Here is a 21,143-nt window from a genome sequence, read left to right on the forward strand (position 1 = left end):
CATCCAAACTGATGGGGCTCAGTGACACCTGAGATCTGCTGCTAATAAGTAAACAATGCAGGGCCCTTGCTGGGGAGAAAGATGTAAAGCCAGGGAAAATTTCATCCAACTTCTTTGTGGCATCAGAGACCCTTCCTGTGTTTTTTCCACCTTGTGCTTCAAACACTGAATAAAGATGAAGGTGCACAAAATAATTTGCTCAGCAAACATAGGAAGAACTTGTTTTTCTTCTCCTCCTTGTTGCGTCAACCTTTAAAAGTACAGTAGATGCACAGCAGTAGCATAGCATGGAGTGAGACATCTCAATAGCTTGACTGGTTTCCATTCTCACCTGTTTGAATGCAGAGGTGTCTGTTGAAAATTAGTTGTTTAATCTGAAATTTTATAACTCTAAGCATTTAGAGCTTTTGTGAATGATCTTAATCTACTTTTAAAGGAAAGAAATAGAGATTGCACTTGCTTACCTGCTTCACCATCAAACTTCTTCCAGTCCTGTAGTAAGAAACCACAGCTCTGGGTGCCAAAATACACAAGATTTAAAGTGAAGGTGACAGGGATTTTAAGCAGGTAATTTCCTCTGCTTTTAGCAGCATGTTGGGCATATCAGTTTCCTTTTTCAACGTGTTCTTTAAATTACAATAAAGGAGTATGCAAAAAATAAATACTTTCTGCAGTATATCCAGGAAAGTGGAGGCCCTGGGATGAGATGTATCATTGGAAAAAAGAAACTGTTTAAAGTAGTTTAAGGTTTTAAATGTACTTTGGGAAGCTCCACTCTGATAGACTATTTTCCTTAAACTTCCAGTGAAGCAAGCATGCTAAGAAACAGGGCTATGAACACATTCCTTATGAATAATGGCACCACACAGTGCTCAATGGATCTGCTGCCAGTGAAACACAGGGAAAATATTTTTTTTTTTTCCATTCTCATGCAGTTAGAGGACTATGAGGTACCAGAGCAGAGGTGAGTTTCCAGTCTAGAGTCTTCCAGACAGGGCTGCAGATTAATAACTGACTGTAAATGAGTCACTTGTAGGTGAAGTGTGCTCCAGTTACATTATTTGAAAAATGGGTGTGATGTCTCCACATTTCTGTAGCACTGACCAAGGTGTCTGGATTTGTAAACTCACATTCTAGCTTGAAGTATAAAATGTTTTTTATTCTCTCCGTGTTATCCAGACTAAATGATAGCTGAAGACACTTTCAAACACCAGCCTTGAGCCTTGTCTGGAGTAGAAAATTGATTCAGGTTGAGGTCCTGTTTGAATTGAAGGCACAAGAGGATTGTTTTGTACGTCCTCATAAACTGCTCCAGAAACAGCAGGAATGTTGATTGAGGGAACCACAGTTCTGCAAATCCTTTTTCAGCTTGAAGCTCTCAGCATACAGTGCCCGTAACTACATGGACAGTGCATGTTTTTAACTTGCTTTTTTTATCTCTCTCAGAGATAATTTCTTTTGTGTCAGAGGTGTGTGGAGATTTTCATTAGCAAATGCTGATAACGTTATAAGACAATGGCAGGAAATTTGAGCAATTGTGCATTAATTTGTAATGTGTGTGCGTACAGGCCTTCACTGTAACTTTTCTCCATGAAAGTTTTCTCTACCAGAAGTACAAGTGTTTTGACTGAAATCAACTATACTTAAGCATACTGCCAAAACCTTCAAACTGTTTGACACCACTGCTTTCCTTTTCAGTTCTAAAGCAAGGAATTAATATACGTGTACCTGTGTAATTAATTTCAAATTACGAAATAGTAATTGGAGATGATTTTTCCTTGTTGCTTACAAAGATTAAGTTCTCTTTTAAGGATAACTGAAAGAGTGATTTACTGTTTTAGCAGAAGTAGTATCTTGGCAGCTACTCCTTGAAATTACTATTACATCCTCCTTGTTCACTTCTGCTGAAAGAAACATACTTCTACAGTACTGTAGAACTTAAACCAGTGAATTGAAACAAGTGGTTTTTCCATAATTTTTTGATTAACCTTGTCCTTTTTTTGCCTTAGGACATCAGCGCCTTTGAGAACAGAATGTTAATGCTTGATGGGATGCCGGCAGTCAGAGTCAAAACAGAGCTGCTGGAATCTGAGCAAGGGGTAAGCAGAGGTTTGTGTGACCTCACTCTGGTAACCCTTCCCCAGCTTCTCTGTGGTTAGCTGTCCCTCCCATTTTCTTTTCTATGTTTTTCTTTATTTCTGCTGTTCTGGAACATATTTTCTTGGGACTTGTACTGGTGAGCATCTAGTCTGATCTGCTGGGAGCACAGAACAAAACTCTGCAGAAGGTTTACTGAAATCATCTGCGATAGCTGGGATGCTGTTGGTGTAATTTTACACCTATTAAAAAGGCTCAGTTTAATTTAAAAAAAAGGAAAAAAGAATAGATTTCAGTAAAGGAAACCATATGTCTGGGAAGTCCGTGTATGTATGTATGTATCTTTGCTGTTCTGCCTTCTTGGGATATTTGCCTTACTGCAATCGTTTCATCCTTTATATGCTCGTCCTGCTCCATTTTCTGTTTGTGGAAACCTGCTCTCTCTCTGGTGAAATGCACTTGTTTATCATTAAGATAAGAGAACTGAAGCTGGTATCACATCAGCTGCTGGATGTGGTACAGATCATGAACTGGATTTTGATTTTTTATGCAGAACTTGGTGTTGGAGTGATAACTTTTAGGAACATGGGAGGGTATTTTCTTGGAAATGTGGTATCAGTGATTGTAGATTACAGCAAGGGTATCTGTTCTAGTGGATTTTTTTTTAATCATGAAACTTTGTTTCCTTGTGTACCTGGTATGTTATTCCAAAGAGTCCAAGCCACTTTACTAATCTGAAGACAGATGCCTTCAACAAGCAGCCTAATATAAGCAGCAACACTATTGCCTTGTAGGGATGGGCTTTTGCCTAATTCTGTTACTTGGCTTTTTCCCTTTCTGCTATTTTTTCAGTTATTTAATTGAGAATTTGAATGATATAGAAACGAGTGAATTAACTTTCAGGATTACTTAATTTGAAGTACTTGCAAGGAAATACCAGTTTTTCAGGGTATTTTTGAGGCTTTAAGTTTGGGAGGAAGAAAAAGGTTGGCATTTAATCAAGTTCTTGCTCACCTCTGTCTTCTTGAGAGCAAGTACCCTCAGAAATTACTCCAATACAATGTAGGTTGTGGAAATGTAAAAATTGAACTATTGTGTGAGCTGCGATGATGAAAAGACAGATCCATTCATTTTTAATACCTTCTGGATGCTTTGCATTATGTCTTTTTATGTAACAGAGACGTTTCTGTATAACGTTCAGAAGACAAAGGTTCTATTGCCATTTGCCTCTGTTCAGTATAAAATAGATTCTGTGCATGATACATAGTGCTGGGTCCTTTATGGAAGAGTACTTCCTTTAGCAAACCGTGAGTTGTTTCTGGAAGACCTGTTTGGTGTCTTAGGAACTGGAAGGAAATGAATAATCTATATAATTTTTTAATTTCCTTAGCGTTTTTTAATAAAATTTTATGGACTTCTGTATAAGCAGAAAATGATGTCACTTTTTCCCCCAGTGACTGAACATTGGACAAAGAGCTTGTTTGATTTTGAATTTTATGCACTTTAGTACTAATTAAGTAGTGTCTGGTCAAGAGTCTCTGGCACCTTTATGATTCTTCATTAGGGAACAATCAATAAATACAAAATTAATTCTCCAGTTCACTAGCAGAGGAGCTGGCCATTAGGATGGCAATTTTCCAGCAAACAGCTTAAACTCTAAAGAGAGCTGGTTGAAACAGATGTTTGGCATGTACTTCGGAGACTGCTTTGAATGTAGATGTTGGTATACATAACAGGGACAAGTGTTTGAAGGATGTGATTACCAAAATCAGCACGTGGAGCTATTTGGGAAGATGAATATCATAACTGGGAAGCATGGAGTGGGAACTAAAGTGTGATCCAAGTAGTAGGAGTTTGAAATTGTGGTGTGTGTGTTGTTATAGCGCCCAAAATCCCTAGAGTTGCACCTCCAGCATAGCATATGTGTGTACAGGGAGATGCAACTTCTTCTTGAAACTTTGGGAACTAGGATGGCATTTTGAGTCTTCTGAGCATAATGGCCAAAGCTTCATCACTTAAGAGCTGAACACCAGACAAACTCTTTCAAAACTCAGAGGAAGACATTTGGGTTTTTTGCTGTTCTGACTTGCTATCAGCTGCTGGCTCTAGGTTTGCAAGGGCAAAAGTGCGACATGGGTTAAGGGTTATGTAAAAAAGGTTTCATCTGTGATTGGAGAATCATGAAGGCAATATCAGTTGTGGAGGAGGGAAACCAACAGGGTCTGGAGCACCAGTGGCCCTTGAGCAGGATGGTGAGCATTGCTCTATCAGACCAGAGAACACCAAGTTGTCATGCTTTGCCCATGAGGCTTTAAGGTACTATTGTCTTAGAAGTGCTACAGGATCGCTTTGAGGTGTCTCCTGTTTAAGTCTGATCCCATATTTCAAATAAACATCTTCTTAATTTTAAAGAATTTTTTAAGGATATGTGCCTGTTCCTTGTAGGAATGTTGAATGCTTTTCTGCAGGACGCATGAATGAGTATGTCATCCAGAAAAGATGTTTTCTCTATAGTTGTGCCTTGGATAACTCCACCTTGTGATTCATGGCCTCCAAGGTGGGCTTCACACGCAGGACCTTGCTGGGGGAGTTTGGGTGTTATCTGGCCATTTATGAATGCAGGACTGTGTCGCACACCCAGCTGCTCCTCCCTTGACCTATTTACTAAAGAAATAGAAAATACCCAGCTTAGAATTCTTGGTAAAGTGAAAAAGGATCATTCCAATAACTGGACAACATGGAAGTAAAAAAAAACCTCGGAATATTCCCACCTGCAGCACCAAAACAAAAGTTTTTATAGAAACAATACCAGCTTTTAACCTTGAGATACTTTTTCATTTACTTTTTATGACATACAGTTGTGAAAAATGGGGCATGTGGCCATGCACATTTCATTCATAAGAAATTCATCTTCCCTGTACTGCTCTGGGCAATTTGGTCTTCACCAGGTTGTCTCTTGACTGTGTATGCTGGTAGTAGAAGTTATGCATGATGCAGATGAGAATCAGGACAGAGCAGATACTAGCACTTCTTGCTGTGTTTGGATACCAAGCTAGGCAATCAATCAATTATATTCCCTTGTTTTCTGTTTTAATTTGGAGACTTCAGTCTTTTTGCAAAAGAGGTTAAGTATAATGTAAGATTCTTCTCTGCCATTTGTGCATGAGCTCCAAAATCTTTCAACTTTTGTGTTACGTGTTTTGTTTCATGATTGCTCTTTCGCTGTATTTGGGTGCTTCGTCCAAACTTGGTCTGATACCACTGAAAAGTTTTTTCAGTAATTTTCTTAAAAAGTAGTCTCAGCCATTACACTGCGCAAGAGTTACTTATCTAGAGCAAGTGAAGGTGAATTTAAAATGCAATACTGCAAGAGGAATGCACAAAAAAAGTGTAATCCAGCTGAGATTTTTGGGTAGCCTTGGGAGAATGAAATTGTATGAAGTACTCCTAGCTGCAAAGCAGCCCAACCTCTAGCTGAGTCTGAAGGGAAATTGGAGCTGACATTTCAGCTATGCCCCATGCACTGGGTCCTTTGGAGCCTGTGACTGGAGAAGAGCAGAGCAGGACTCTTGAACTGCAGCCTGTGTTGGTGTAGTGAAGACAAACCTTTACCAACCCAGATTTAAGACACTGAGTTGAAGTTAGATCATTGTGGGAGACTAGGGTTTAGGCAGTCTATAAGGAAGACATGCCTTATGAGATAGAGGTTGCTAGTCAGATTTGGAGCAAAGAGGTATTTACAAGGGAAATGGATTTTCTCTTTGCTTTGGAAAAACTTAAACCAGTTCTGCATTTTTTATTGTCGCCAATTTAGCGTAGTTTAATGCTTTTTGGAAGGCCATCAGCATTAGCAAGAACACATGCTTATTTTTCCAGTGAGCTACTGTCCTTAATTTTGCACAGGAGATTTAATGCAGTCTATTGTTTGAGGCTTCAAGAAGACACAGTTCTGCTTTCATGACTTTATCACAAATGAAAAAAAGACATTACATAAAAGATATCGCATCGCCCTTTAACAAGGCTTCATTATTATCTCCCCTACTGTGGAACAGGAGCTAGCATTGCTAATAAATTGGGAGAATTACTTTAGAAATATGAATTTGCTTATCATTTAATATCCTCCAGTGACCTACAACTTTAGATCTTTTGGGCTGCAGTAAAATCTTTCTCAGTTACCAGTTTCAAAAAAGGACATGAAGAAGGTAGTCCCTCCCCATGAGGCTGAAGGTGGGGTACTTCAGGAAAAAAAAAAGTCTTCATTCTTTGTGCCAAAAACTATTCTGGGAGTAATACTTCTTATTGCAAAAATGTGTGGAAGCTGGATTAATGTATTGGTAATGAAGACTGGGTGGAGAATTTATTAGGTGGTGGCTACTATTAAGAAGTTAAGATGAATAGTGTTGACTGGCTTTAGTGTGAAGTCTGCTAGTCATTGCAGAATGTGGCCCAGTTTCTAAAAATTGGTAAATGTGTGCAACTTATTGTTCAGTTGCACTTTTTCAAGTATTTGCTGAGTTGGCCTGTAAGCCGTTGTTAAAAGGAGATATAAATGTGAGGCTTAGATGAGGCTTAGATCCCACAATCAATCTTCAAATACAGAGAATGATGAACTGCTAATTTTCATCAGTCTTTTTGTTTCCAGATCTGCAGTCTCATCTGTTCCTTTGCCTACATTTTGTTCTCTCAAATCATCACTGGAGGATTATATATCTTACTCTGAAGTCTCCTCCTAATTCTTCTTGATCTGTCTACATTCAAATCATTTATCATGACTGAATTATGAAAAGAAATTATTAAAATGACAAAACCCTTTAATAAGCCAATATTGTTTTGTGTGTGTCATAGCCAGGCAAATTATCTTCTTGTCTCATATCTGAAAAACGCCATCCATCCTTACGTTGTTATATGCATAAACATGTTTTACCTCAGCCTGGGTAATACTGACATAAATCTCCTATTTTTAAAGATTTCCAAAAATACCAATACCTATTCACATTCAGTTGAGAATAATCTTAGTAAGAAAGCTTACTCCATGGCTATATGGGGAGCTGTTTTGCAGTGATTCATTCAGCTTGGGTACATTCTTTGTATTGGTAGAAGAAAGAGCACTTCTGATATTTGCTACTGTCATTTGTGAGACTTCTGCTTCATTCAATTACTTGTTTTCTGAATTACTTAATGTTTAGCATGACTGATTTGGGGAAACAAGTTGCATGTGGACAGTGCACGCATATCGATCTCTTCTGCAAAGGAAGCCCCTCTTGATTTCTGTTGGTTTTCTTCATCTTGCAGTTGGCATGACTCAAGGAGTTAAGGGGTGTTAGAACCACAGCTGGTACAATTCATTGGTTGCTTTGCAGTGCCATAAATGTAGAACAGTCTTCAGAAAGATGTCAAGATCTGACTCCAGATCTAGTAAGGACCTAACCGACAGGGCAGGATGCAAAGCCCTGTGAGAAGTTCCTAAGGAGATATACTGTATTTCCCGAGCACAGCTGAAGGTTGTGCTCGCAACTCAGAAGGATGCAAGTCACATCCCAGAAGGGTTATGTCAGTTGGATTTATTAGGTCAAATCAAGCATCACAAGCTCATGAGTGCTGCAGGTGCTATTTCATGTTGAGTGGAAGCTTGCACGAAGTAAAAAGGTAGCCAACTCCTACATCTTTGCTGTCATCCTGGCATTCTTGCTCAGTCCATTGCCAGTGACTCAATGACATTGGGGAGTGTAGGGTCAACTGATCACTGGTCCCAGAAAAACCTACCCAAAGGGAGAAAGGGAATGGTGTTGTATGTCCTGCAAGTCATACTTGCATGTGAAGTCATGGATATCCTCTATTATATGGAGATGGGGAGAGTGGGAAAAAGATCCTGGGTGGTGCTTTTGATTACAACTGGTGACCTGTATCTGGAACTGCATCCTGAGACATTTTTACTACTTCTGGGACCCCAGATGCCCACTTCTGGCATGTTTCTGCAGTGCTGCATTATCAAACACTGAATCTTTTCAGTGTTTCATGTTTCTTATTCCTTTTGAAGTCAGCTCATGTGTAGGGAGCCAAGGGGTTTTGTCTTGGATGTATGTGTGGTTTCCTTATTTGTTTTTTAATTTGTTTTTTCTCTCCAGTGATCAGACCCAAAAATGCAATAGAAAGATAATAGATTTAAGACTAACAGGAAATGATAGCTTAACCAGCTCAGCACACTTGCCAGGCAGTCTTTTTGCCAAGTTAACCAAGACTGCAGACTGAAAATGCAGGTGGGGTTGTAAGATGTATGGTGCTGTCTGAAATTCACACTAAGTGAAGTATCCCAGATCCTCTGAGACTTAATTTACTGACCACTGTGTGCCATTGCTTTCCTTTCCTAGGCAGCTAAGTTGGCTGTTACAGAGCACAGCAGGGAATGTGCTTCTTATTCTGTCTGGTATTGTTTGTTGTGTGTATGGTAGGAACAGGGGGATTTTCACTTGTGGGTGAAGGCTTAATTGTGTGAGGCATTGTACTGATAAAGGGTGGTCCCAGGGTATCTAGGTTTAATTAATCAGAAGTTTAGACAGTCTTTTAATGGTGTTCTTCAGATATTAGTGGCTGTGCTTATTAGGAATTCATCAGCAAGTGTAAAGGAGTGAAGCAGAGGAAGATCTCTGCTCCAAACAATGTGTGTTTAGCCAACAGTGCCATGCCCAAGAGATTTCCTATGTCTATAGTAATAGAAGGGCAGCAATAAGATGGTTTCAATGCAAGATTTAGATTTTTATGAAGAACCATTTGGTAGAGGAGAAGGACAGTACTTTGTCTGCCAAGACTGGAGAAAGTTTCATAGAGAATGTGGGATGTTACCCAGAAACTAACATAGCTTAATATTGTTGCAGTTCCATAGCAAAAACACAGTTACAGAATATATCATGCTAGATACATAAATTGATGTTTTATGTGCTTATATGGATTAGAAAAGTAAGGTTGCCTTTGAGAGAAGAAAAGTTGACCCTTTGATTGGAGTGTAGTGCTGAAGTGCATTGCAGTATTATAGTTTGGTTGCCTTCTATCCCCACTCAACTATTTTGTGAGCTCACCTTCAAGCCAGTCTGCTTTTTTTTGATGTATGACCTCTCAGCTTGCACTGCTCCTGGAGCTTATGATGGGAATCTCCTGAAAGATTCATTCAGCTGAGAAACTGGGCATAAAGAAAAACAAGCATTATATATACAAGCTGTGTATCTGTGGTTACTGTGAATTCCTAAATCTACATGTTGGGTTGAAAATAGATTCTTTTTTCAAGGTGTGAAAGGTCAACATTTCCATTACTATGCTAAAGAAGTCATTGAAAATGGTTTAAAAAAATCACAAGAAAGACTTTAACCATTAAAATATCTACAATTAATGTAACTCCCCCGATATACCCCAAGTTCCCATGACACTTGTGTGTGCTCCACTTCTTTCTCTTTGGGGAATCCAATATTGACAGTTTAGGTGTAATTGTGATTGAGCTTGCAATCCTAATTGAGGAACCTGTGAGGTACAGATTTTTTTCTTCTATGCATTGTGCCAGAAGGGTATTAACACTGTAGTCCTGGGTGCTCAGAGCATGCCATATATCAGCTGGCATGCAGCACTGTATTCTAAAATCCTGTTGCACCTCTGCCTTGAAACTCATCACAGGTCTCTGTTGTTTCATGTCATAGTGCTGTGGAATTCTAAGATACAGCAATGAGTATTTTAGACTTCATGTGTGAAACTATTACTGGCATATGAAAAGCAGTTACTCTTCTTGTCTGGTAACTTGCCTGGTTGGGCATCTGAAGTTTAATTCAGTCTGCAATGGCAGTGAAGTTCAATAGGTTATAAGTGTACGTAACCCCTCTGCTCATGTTAAGAAACTGAGGAAGGTGAGTTAGGTAATCCCACTTTTCTCAAAAGAAAGCTACCTTGAATTACCTCTTGTTTGCCTCTGTCTATGATGATATATATGCATGGGCAGTGCAGGCCTGCTGATGCATGTTAATTTTTGTGGTCCAGAGCTCTTGATTAAAAATGTTTTCCATTGAAATATCTCTGTGAAATAATTGTTACTCAAAAAATCTTTAAGTTGTTTAGCAAGGAGAAAAGTTAGTCATTAGGTTTCATTTTGTTCTACTCACAGATTGAGTGAGTAATGGAATTTTTTTGTTTGTTTTAATGCTTATTAGAGTAGCCAGTTCATTATGACAGTCTATATTTTGCTCACCACGGCGCGTTGGTTTGTTCAAAGTAGAAATGAGATGGAAGTGAGTGGGCTCTTGTCCTTTCCCTTTGACTTCAGTAAAGTGAAATCGTCTCTTCATGGCTCTCAGTTTGGTAATTGCTATACTCTATTTCTTCAAGGACTCTTGAAGCGAGAAGTATTGTGTAAACGTGCATTGTTACTGTATTATGTAGTGGCTAGCCTGAGAAAAATAATCATAAGCCAATATTACTCAATAATTTACTATATCACGAACACTTCAGCATCATGAGACAAATGCCATTATGTTATGAAAGTACCAGAATTATTTTAATCCTTACTGTTCATTATGAGAAAGGATTACTTCTACTTTTCTCTTGTTCATTGATGTTCTGATAGCTTTTCTTTTCTGTTGGAGGTTGTACTCTTTTTGATGTATATTTTACTCTTGTTCTGTATCCTGCTGGGGAAGTACTGAAAGAGCTGTATATATTTTTAGCATCATTGGCTTTTTTCCTTATTTCTCCCTGTGGAGATGAGTCCTTACATAAATTACTGTAAGGTTTCTGTTTTCTTTAATTTTTTGTTGGTTTGCTTGGGTTTTTTTTGTTGTTTTTTTTTTTTTGTTTTTGGTTTTGTTTAGTTTTGTTTTTAAATTCCTTTCACAATCTCCTCACCCTTTCCTCTCACCATCCCCACCCTGTTTCATATTGTGAGGATGAATATTTAATAAACTGTTATTTAGGAGGGCATCTGCTTTCAGACATCCTTTTACAGATGTTGCTATTGCTTGGTTTCATCACTTAAACATACCAGGAAACCATAGGAATTGCAGACAGAAAAATCGAGCAGCAACCAAAGGTGGTGTTTGTCCTCCCCTGCCAGCACAAGCCACTGCTCATGCTTCCCACTGCCCAAGGGTGGAGTCCAAGCAGACAAGTATGATAACACCTGGCTCATTGGGGCGGGCAGGGAACAAGGAAGAGGAGGAGAGGTGCTGAGGATGAAGTGAAGGGAGGACAGGTGATCTTCCCAGGCAAGGCTTGTTCATGGAAAGGATTGTGTTAGATTAGCTCACTCAGCCCTGTCTCTTCCAAATTGCTTCCATTCCCCTGGTGCCTGGGGGGAACACCAATCACACAGATTTCACGTGCACTCTGCCTCCTTTGCCTCTGTTGATGTTTGTAGCTTGTTTCCTACTTTCATGATACACACTAGAGATTGATACTGATGCTGAGACACTGACTTTGATCTTCCTCTGTGATGCTCTGTGTGGAGCTTATGTTGTTGCAGTGAGGGAGTTACTGGAAATTCTGTAGCAGTCATATCAGTTTGTCCTTGGAGGACAGCAGTATCACCCTCTCCTGTCTGGGTTACGCATATGTTTGATTATGTTTTCAGTATCATAGGTACCCTTCCATGACATTTTCCACTTTCTTTGATAGCTTTTTGCCAATTTCTAGCACCTTTCACATGTGGTAGAGGAAGGTGCTGCAAGGATATCAGCGAGCTGTCCGCTGTTTCAGCCACGAACCCATATTTTCCTGTATTGCTGATGTAGTGATAGAAGTTCTTGTTGCCTTTGATATTCCCTGCAAGTCTGAACTCCAGCTGGGCTGTGGCTTTTACAACATTACCCATGTGTTACTGTGTGATATTTGTATGTTCATCCTTTTTTTGCTCCTCCTGCTATACTGCCTTCTTGTACTGGAGCTCCTTCATGTGTTTCATGTCTCCCAAACTGGTGTCCTAATGCTTCTTGCTTTTCTGAGTGGTTACATATACTAGGGTTCTACTTTGATCTCCTTAAAGACCTTCCAGTACTCCTGTGCTGTTTAATCCTTTTAGAGGTATCTCCCACGAGATCCCACTTAATTCCCTGAGAACTTCTATTCTCCTCTAGTTGAGAGTCTAGATTGACCTGGACTGGGTGTTTGTTAGTACCATTCTTTCTTCACTCTCATCTAAAACTCCATTGCTTAGAGCTCATCACACCCACTGATTACCACAGCTTCACTTGTTCTTTTTTCCACAGTGGTCATTTTGGTTTTGTCCATATGGGATGTTACGAGGCTGGAGGAGTGATCACAGTGAACCTGATGAGAGTTTTTTTTTACACATACAATGGCAGCTTTTATATCATGTACCTCCAGAAAACCCAGGCAAAAAGCAAGTATACAGCAACAGTGCCCTGGTACACCCTCCTGTACCTGTCAGTGTGCAGCTGGGGACCACATGAGCAGAAGGTGATGTTTAGTATTGCAAGTTTTCACTGCTGTTTGAGCTCCATGGAGATTCTCCTGCTAACCAGAGGCTGTGCTGTAGGTTTTGACCTGTAAACCTTGTCTTGCACTTGCCTACTGGCATCCTTAGACTGCAGTAGGAACTTAAGATGTAGTGGTATAAACAGTGGTGGCAGTAAGAGCATTTCCTGTGACACTCTTGATTTATTTTCCCATTACTTATAGTAGAACAGAATTGTGGATTTCTGGGAAGTCCATATGATGAGGTGTCTGGGGAGGGCAGAAGCTATGCTTTTGAGAACAACAGACTTTAGTTTTTCTTCCTTCAGCTGCTGGATATTGTGGAACAATGCTCTGTGATAACTTCATGGTACTATAAACCTTATGTTTAATAGAATACTTAGGGTTTTATACTAATATATTGTTCTGTTGTTGAGTAACAAGCCGTAAAAAGTAGTAATGTGTTTGACAGCTGTCAACAAAAAGAAAAGGTCCCCTGTGGAAGTAGAAGTGGTCTGGTCCATGATTTATATGGCAGAACAGCAGTTTGGAAGCTCCTGTCCACTGTCCCTCTCTAAATTCGGGTTATTTTACAAATCCAAGTTAAGGTGTAGATATAGACTGATTAAGTGTTAGATTTGCAACATCCACAGTTCTGTGTGATCTGCAGGTTAAAACATGCTGTGCAAATGTGGTGCAGAAAACATTATTGATTTTCATTATAGAAAACTTGTGAAATAGAAGAGAGAAATAGAATAGAAGCCAAAACAGTCTCATTGTCTTCTGAATAATATTAATTTTACAGAACAAGCTAAAAATATAGAGTGAAAAGGTAAAATAATATTTATGTCTGGTCTTGGAACACAGTTTATAGTTTGGTTTATTGAAGCTTGAGTTTCTTTCCTTTGTTGCTGTACTTGTTAATTTTCATGAATGGATTTAGACTGAATTACTTGAAATACTGTTTTCGCTGAATAACCATTCTTGGTATTGATAAGATAAAGAGTCAGTTTAAGACAACATAAAGTAAGTATGTAAGTTAGTATTGAATACTCAAATATTAATTGATTCTTATGTTAAAATTCCATAAATGCTTCTAGTCTACAAAGAGGTTGCCTTGAGTTTCATAACAGTTCTGCTGTGTAGATTGTGACCTTACTGTTTTCAGAAAGAAGAACAAGTATTTCTTAAAGGCTAAACAATAAAATTACTGCTTGCTCTAGAAATTTGGTAGCTTTAAATGGATTGTGGAGAGACACTTGGAGCTTCTGTTGAATTGGTATTTGCAAGTTTGTCTGCAAACCCCAAGCTGAAAAGAAACAAAATGGTGTTCAAAGTATCATAGAGTCATTAAGGTTGGAAAAGATCTCCATGGTAAAATCCAGTCTTTGACCTAATACCACCAAGTGCACTAAACCATTTCTCAAGGTCCCATGTTTACTTGTTTTTTGAACAGTTCCAGGGATGGTGACTCCACCACTTCCCTGGGGATCCTGTCCCAATGCTTAACCAGTTTCAGTGAATAATTTTGTCCTAATATTCAACCTGATAAAGGAAATCCAGATCACACATGCAGAATATGAAACATCTGGTCTGTATGCTGTGGGCTTGTTTTTGAAAGATACTGAATATTAAGCATTCAGCAGAGAATATAAGTATCTGCTTGGCTTTTAAGAACTGGAGGAGATCTGTTACGTACTCGTGGCACTGACTCACAGCCAGGGTGTACCATGCAGGAACCTTGAATCTATTAAAACTGCTACCATAATCTCTAGAAGTCTTTAACAGTCTTTAAAATAATTGGAAGAAATCAATTGGATTAAATGTCCTTGCATTTCAGGCAGGGTAATACATTAGATGTTAGGTAATACATTACTAACTTGATGCTTGTTCTTAGATCTGTTTAAACCCTGTTGTTAAGCTAACACACAGTACATCTACAACAAGGAAAGTTTTTGTGAAGTAGTGAACTTTAAATATTCTTCATGGACTAATTTTATTCATATCAAATGCTCGGATGAAGTGTATATGGGAGGGTTTATTGTTGATTATGTACCCTGATTTTTTAATATGTTTGTTGCCTTCACTCAAATGATTTCTAAAACCATATAATCTCTAAAAAGATAAATGATAAATGTTTTTATTGTTATCCATCAGTTAGTGGTGAGTACAAATTACATCAGCAAATGTAGTTGGAGTGCATCCTCTGTTAAGCTAGCTTTGTGTTTAAAAATTCCATAATAACATTAGATGAATTTGCCTTACTCATTTTAAAGTAAGGGAAAATATCTTTACCATCTAAAAGATGAATGACGTAGGTCAGTAACTTAGCCTTTACCATGTCTCTGGTGTGTTTAGGAGTTGCTGTTTACATTGAGTGTGTTCCTGAACTGCAGCTCCTCAGCATAATGTCATTGCCAGAGAACACAATGGCTGTGCGCACCCATGGGTGCCAGATGCAATTTAAATAAAAGCCCACATGAAGGAGTGTGGTATGGGCAATAATGGCATGAAAGGGTGAAGAGGGATCAGTGAAGCTCTCAGTCCTTGGGAACTGGAAGTAGGCAGAGGGATAGAAATTTGTGGTGGGAATATGTTGCCATGCCAACCGAGTAATTTCTCTAACAGGAGGAAACTGGTAATGAATAACTGCTGAGTGGGAACTTTAAGAGAAAAACATGCTCTGTGGAAAACCAAAAGGTTACATTTTTGATAATCGACCTTCACCATTCCCCCTATGAAATTCTACACTGGCAATCTGTCTGTCGGAGCTTCCTGCTGTCCTGTACCAGACCCTGCTGTGCCCATCTGCTAATCTGGGAAGTCTCTGCCTGCAGTGTGGTGATGGGTACCAGTCCTGAGCCCGTGCTGCAGGCTGACCTGAGCCCTTTGTGAATCGTTTTTCAAGCAGCTGTGAAAGCCAGATGTGGGTTTCACCAGTCTGTCTCCCTTAGCAGCTGTTTTGGGTGTTCCCTTAAATCATTGACTAGCATATTTACTTTTCGTCTTCCCTATTTCTTCTAACACAATGTGAAAACTCTGCAGAGAACTGGCATCTTTAAAAAATACTTCTTTCTAAACCCTGATAAGCTGTGTGTTCTGGAACTTGGACGTGTAACACATGTTCATGTTTTGTCTGTAGCTTTTTATAGCCTTCTGATTTTATAAAAGGAGGAACAAAAAAAGACATTGAAACTTTATCTAAAATGTTGGTTTTTCCTTTTGTTTGTCTTGAGTTGTTGCAGGAGGATTTAGTAGTGCAAGGCACTTGCATTGCTTTACCTCCAGTGCCCTTAAAGCAGAGTTCAGCTTGTGCTGTGATCTGTGTTTAGATGAGTACTCCCACTGTGACGGTTTGTGCACTTAGGGTGGTGTGAGCCACTTCTGGGATCAGGAGAAGCAAGATGTGTTAGTAGGGACTATCTGGATAAATTTGTTCTGCTGAGATCTGAGCTGCTGCAGCTAGGCTGCTGCTGGTCCCTGGCATGGCCAGGTATCATGGAATCATAACATGGTTTGGGTTGGAAGGGACCTTAAAGACCCTGAAAAAGCCTCAAAGGTTCAAAAGCCTCCAGGGCTTGTGCATCATGGCCTGGAACAGATAGCTGTGCTGTCCACCTTGTGTGGGTGGCTTGTGCTTCTCTGCTGCCTTCTCTCAATTCTCTTCTCCTTCTGTTCATACGCACAAATCTCAACTTTCTGTGCTTTTTTATTTTAAATTATGACCTCTGCTTTTTTGGGCAGAATGCAAGGACTGCTTACCAGCCTTAACAAGATTTAATACTCCTTGTAGTAGTAGTAAAGGCTAGGTCAGGCATTTGTAGAAGTTGTCCCATTCCTTTGTTCTTCCCACCTCTTTCCTTCCCCAACTCCTCAGACGCCATCCTTGAACTGATGCTGGTAACTGTGGGATTGCTTAGTGAGCCAGCTTAGCCTGACAATCTGACATAAAAGTAGCTTGGAAAGAGGGGGTGAAAAACCCAACAAAATTTTGGCTTTCTTAGGAGTCAGGTAAATGCCAAAGTAGTCTCAAAGCAGAAGGAATGTGCAGGGAAGGGGAAGAGTGACAACATGTGCTTGGATATGTGCTACCCTAACTCGTAGCTCGTGCTCTTAGTCATGCCATGTGGATGAAATGCTGTTGGGGGTTTGCTTTTGCACTTTGCAGGTGCTAAGTGGCTGAACAAGGAAGGCATTTTGACTCCAGCAAAAGACAGCTAAATGACACTGCATGAAAGAATGGAGCTGCCTGACAGCACAGCCTGTGCTTATTAGGGTGATAGGGAGATTTCCTTACAACTCTGTTTTTTCTCATGGAATCTTCTGCTGTTTTTTTTTTTGTTTTGTTTTTGAATCTGTTTTTCTGAGCATGAGAGATTGCACGTGTAAAAGAGCAGCAGTTCTCAGACACCATGGAGAGCTGTGTCTGAGGCTCATCCTTCATAGCGCTCTGTGTAACCTGTGCTATTGCTGGTAGTGGAGTATATCAACATTTGCAGCCACACAAGGATCAAGGCCTTTATGAGGGTGATGTATCTGTATGCTACAAGTCTTGGGAGCATGTCATTAAAAAAAAAATTAAAATGCAGTGCCAGAGATCTCTTAAGATTTATTGCATCATTATCTCCCATGAAACAGTAAGACTGTCCTGGTATGACTGAACAAAAACAATAATGTGAGAGTATCATTATTTATTTTGTCGACCTGCTGATTATCCCTAGACATTTCCAGAAGCAGAGGCATCCTCAGCAGTGAGGTCTTTTGTTTCACATAGTTTCAAATACAGTCATTTCAAGGAGGGAAGCTGGATCTACATCACGTTTTCTTCTTCAGTGTGTTCCATAGATGGGATGTGTTCATCTCTGAGTTACTGAGACTCTGTAAGTGGGTATGGTTTCTCCTCCTGGCTTCTGTTTGCTTCTATAAAACCTGGCAGATAAGCCCTTGAGCAGTTGACTTGGAAGTTTACACTGAAGAAATATAAAGACTGGTCCCTTTCCTTATTGACCTGGAGGAGGAATGAGCTCCATACAAAATATACCCTCTCTTCTCAGTGTAATGAATCAGCAATTAGAGCTGTCCATAGAACCTGGAGACTGCCCAGCTCAAGATCCAGCCCATGACATAATGCTGTTCCATCTACAGTCATAGGTTTATTTTTTGGGGGTCATTACTAAGGAGTAATAATAAAGTGCTAATGTAATTCAAGAACTGTCTGGACACTGCTTGAGTAGGGAGATTGGACCAGATGACCCACTATGGTCCTTCCAACCTGACCCATCATGTGATTTTGTAATCTTAATATGTATCCCAGGAAATAAACTTGAAATTAATAAATTGCCCATTTTTGTGAGATGAGCTTCGTAACCTGTAAGTGGTGCACCAAACATGAAATTTCAATGTTTTGGCATGGGTAGAGCCTATTGCTAGTGGAATGTCTTAAGATGAAGGTCACTGGCAAATAGTAGAAGGTGCTTGTTCAGAACGACATTCAACATTCAGTGATCAGCACGGATAATACTGTTGCTGCTTGGACATCATTACTGTAACAGCATTAAGGTTTTGAAGCCGTTGCAACACCAGAGTTTTCAGTATGTGCCCAAGACTGTTCTCATTATGGATTTCCTGTTCTCAGTATTTTGTTTATCTATAGCACTTTGTGTATTTCTAGAGATGTTTCTTAAAATTCACTTATCAGTTTGCTCTAGGCAAAAAGTGGCTAAATTGAAGCTTTCAAAATAGCCCTCTTCGTATGAGATACAGATAAATGTATTCATTTTGGTCGAGCTTCAGTTAAAGGCTTGGTCTAATTTTAAATTCAGAGTGCATCTCCTCCCAAGTAAATCATCTACTTTACAGCTACCCACCACTTCAAGTCTGACCTTGAGGAAGTCAAAGAACTTCTCGTCATTCTCATAAAGCTTGGGGAGGGGAAGAAAAAAGAAGGTTGGACTCTGCTAGGCCAAGGGAAGTGCTCTTGTCACAAATGCCCAGAACATATTAATCTGGTCAGATGTTAGGTGGAGAACCTTATCTGAGTTCAGTTGTCAGGGAAGAATGTATGGAGGAGAGTTTATCTGGGCTAACCAGCCTCTGAGTCAGAAAGGAATTAATAGATGAAAAACAACTGCTTCCATTGCTCCCTGATAAGAACAGTAAGTCTGTACCTTTTACAAAACCCAGGTATTGGTTTTGTTGTTGTTTGGGGAGTGAGGTGAATGCTGCTCTAGATGATGTCCAAATGGACTTCGTGTCCCTAATAGGAAAAAACAGCTTTTCATCCAATATGTCTGATTTCCTCTTTACTATGTTACACTAACCCCTGTGTCATGTTTCCTCAGTCTAAAAATCCTGGCTAAAATATGGTCATCAGCCTGTGCATTTCACTACTCTTCTTAAATCTAAGTGCAGCTCTTTTTTAAAATACTTGGCAACCTGTTCCTTATACTGGTATCCAAATGGCATCTGACTGAGTACACGGCATGACATCATGTGGTAATATCCACAGAGGAGTTAGCTGACACTTAACCTTTGTTACGTGGGCATGTGGTGAAACATACTGTGCATTAAAGCAGTTTATGGTTGCAGTCTGGTTGTGTGGAGTGAGGTGGTAGCAGTCGCAGGCTGATTTATTTAGAATCCTCATAAGCACCACGATGAGTCAAGCCACAGGTCCATTTGACCACACTGCAGCAGGATCCCCAACAGGTGAGGAAAACAGGCAAGATGGAAAAGATCCATGTTGTGTGATTCTTCCTTGGACATTTACTTTGATCAGCATTTTTTAGGTGATTTTAAGCCCATTGCTATATTTGAGTCATTGTGTTTAATAGCAGCTGATGAACTCTTCCCAGTAAAACTGTTTAATCCATTTTTTAACTTGTTATCCTTCTGAGTTCTGGGATACTGGTGGCAATGTGGTGGCAAATGTAGGCTACTTCTTTTCAGTTATTTTGAGCTATTGTCTGCCAGTTGCATTAGGTTTTATGTTGTGAAGAACAGTTTCCATATCAATCGTTATTTGGATGTTTATCATAGGACTTCAGTCATCATTTTCCAAAACCTAAGTGTATTACCTGCTTTATATATCCTTGAAAGTTCATGTCTCACATCAGCCTTGTAAATGTATGCTGACATACATTTTTAAATATCAGGTTCAGGGTTCTTCTTCAGTAAGTTAAGTATTTAAATGTTAAATAGCAGTGTCTGAGCTAATCATCCTTAATCTCTAGAACTGGCAAGACAAAAATCCTCTGGCCCCTTGATTTTTCTCCGCTGATAGAATGGGTACAGTAACCAGGGCAGGTTAAGGTGTCAAACACATCAATGACATCAATAGCTCCAGCATGGATATGCCACTGGCCCTAGCTGGGGCCAGTTGGAAATGATGGTAATGCCTCTGTTGAGATTTAAGAAGGGAAAAAAAAAATCATTGCACAGATATATTAGTTGCCAGAGAAGAATAGGGTGAGATTATTTGAGAGGAACAGCCCTGCAGACACCAAGGTCAGTGGAGAAGGAGCAGGGAGGAGGTGCTCCAGGTGCCAGAGCTGGCATTTCCCTGCAGCCCATGGTGCAGACCATGGTGAAGCAGCTGTGCCCCTGCAGCCTGTGGAGGTCCATGGGGATGTAGAGATCTGCCTGCAGCCCATGGAGGAGACCAACACCAGAGCAGGTGGATGCCTTGAAGGCAGCTATGACCGTATGGGAGGCTCATGCTGGAGCGGGATCCTAGCAGGGACCTGTGGATCCGTAGAGAGAGGAGCCCATGCTGGAGCAGGTTTCCTGGTAAGACTTGTGACCCTCTGGGGGACCTGTGTTGGAGCAGACTGTGCCTGAAGGACGGCAGCTTGTGGAAGAGTGACTCATATTGGAACAATTTGTGGAGAACTGTTGCCTGTAGGATGGACCCAGTGAAGAAGTTTGTGGAGGACTGTGTCCTTTGGAAGGGACCCACACTGAGGCAGGGGAAGGACTCTTGTCCCTGAGCAGCAGCAGGAAAAATGCGTGATGAACTGATTGTAACCCACATCCTCAGTCTCCCTGTGCCACTGCAGGGGAGGAAATAGAGCTGAGGAACGGGTGGAGGAAAGGTGTGTTTTAGATTTATTTTACGTCTTGTTATCCTACTCTGATTTTTTTTAGTAAGAAATTCAGTTAATATCCACAGTTTGAGTCTGTTTTGCCCATGATGGTATTTGGTGAGTGTCCTTATCTCAGCGTGAACCCTTCCTTGTATTTATTTTCTCTGTCCTGTCCAGTTGTAGAGGGGTGTGATAGAGTGACTTTGGTAGGTGCCTGGCATCCAGCCAGGCTCAACCCACTACAGATTTCCAGTGAGTGTTCATGCTTTAGGTTTTGGTTGGCCTAAAACAAAAATGTTACCAAAAATACCCCTGTCAAAACCAGGAAAGTCCTAAATGGAGTTCATTCTTGAAAGATATGCGTTTATTAACATTTTGCCCAGGTCTGTCTTCCATGCAGTATTTAAAAGAATTGGTTACACTTTGTATACTATAACATGGCGTTGTTTTGATGGAAATATTTTGTTTCCCAAGAGAGTTGCTGTAGTATAACCTATTGCCACCAAGACAGTTAGATTT

The 21,143-nt window shown here is 40.0% G+C and overlaps 1 protein-coding gene across 2 annotated transcripts in view; it reads left to right on the plus strand.

The window, feature by feature from the left end:
* KLF12 (Kruppel like factor 12) overlaps positions 1-21,143 on the plus strand; it is a 188,701-nt gene that overhangs the window by 47,407 nt on the left and 120,151 nt on the right. For both annotated transcript variants that reach the window (XM_031057072.1, XM_005421126.2), the window contains exon 3: positions 2,010-2,099. In XM_031057072.1, the coding sequence (XP_030912932.1) occupies positions 2,010-2,099 (90 nt within the window). The remainder of the gene's footprint in view (positions 1-2,009; positions 2,100-21,143) is intronic.

This window comes from Geospiza fortis, unplaced genomic scaffold (genome assembly GCF_000277835.1).
Source record: "Geospiza fortis unplaced genomic scaffold, GeoFor_1.0 scaffold45, whole genome shotgun sequence".
Classification (NCBI taxonomy): domain Eukaryota; kingdom Metazoa; phylum Chordata; class Aves; order Passeriformes; family Thraupidae; genus Geospiza; species Geospiza fortis.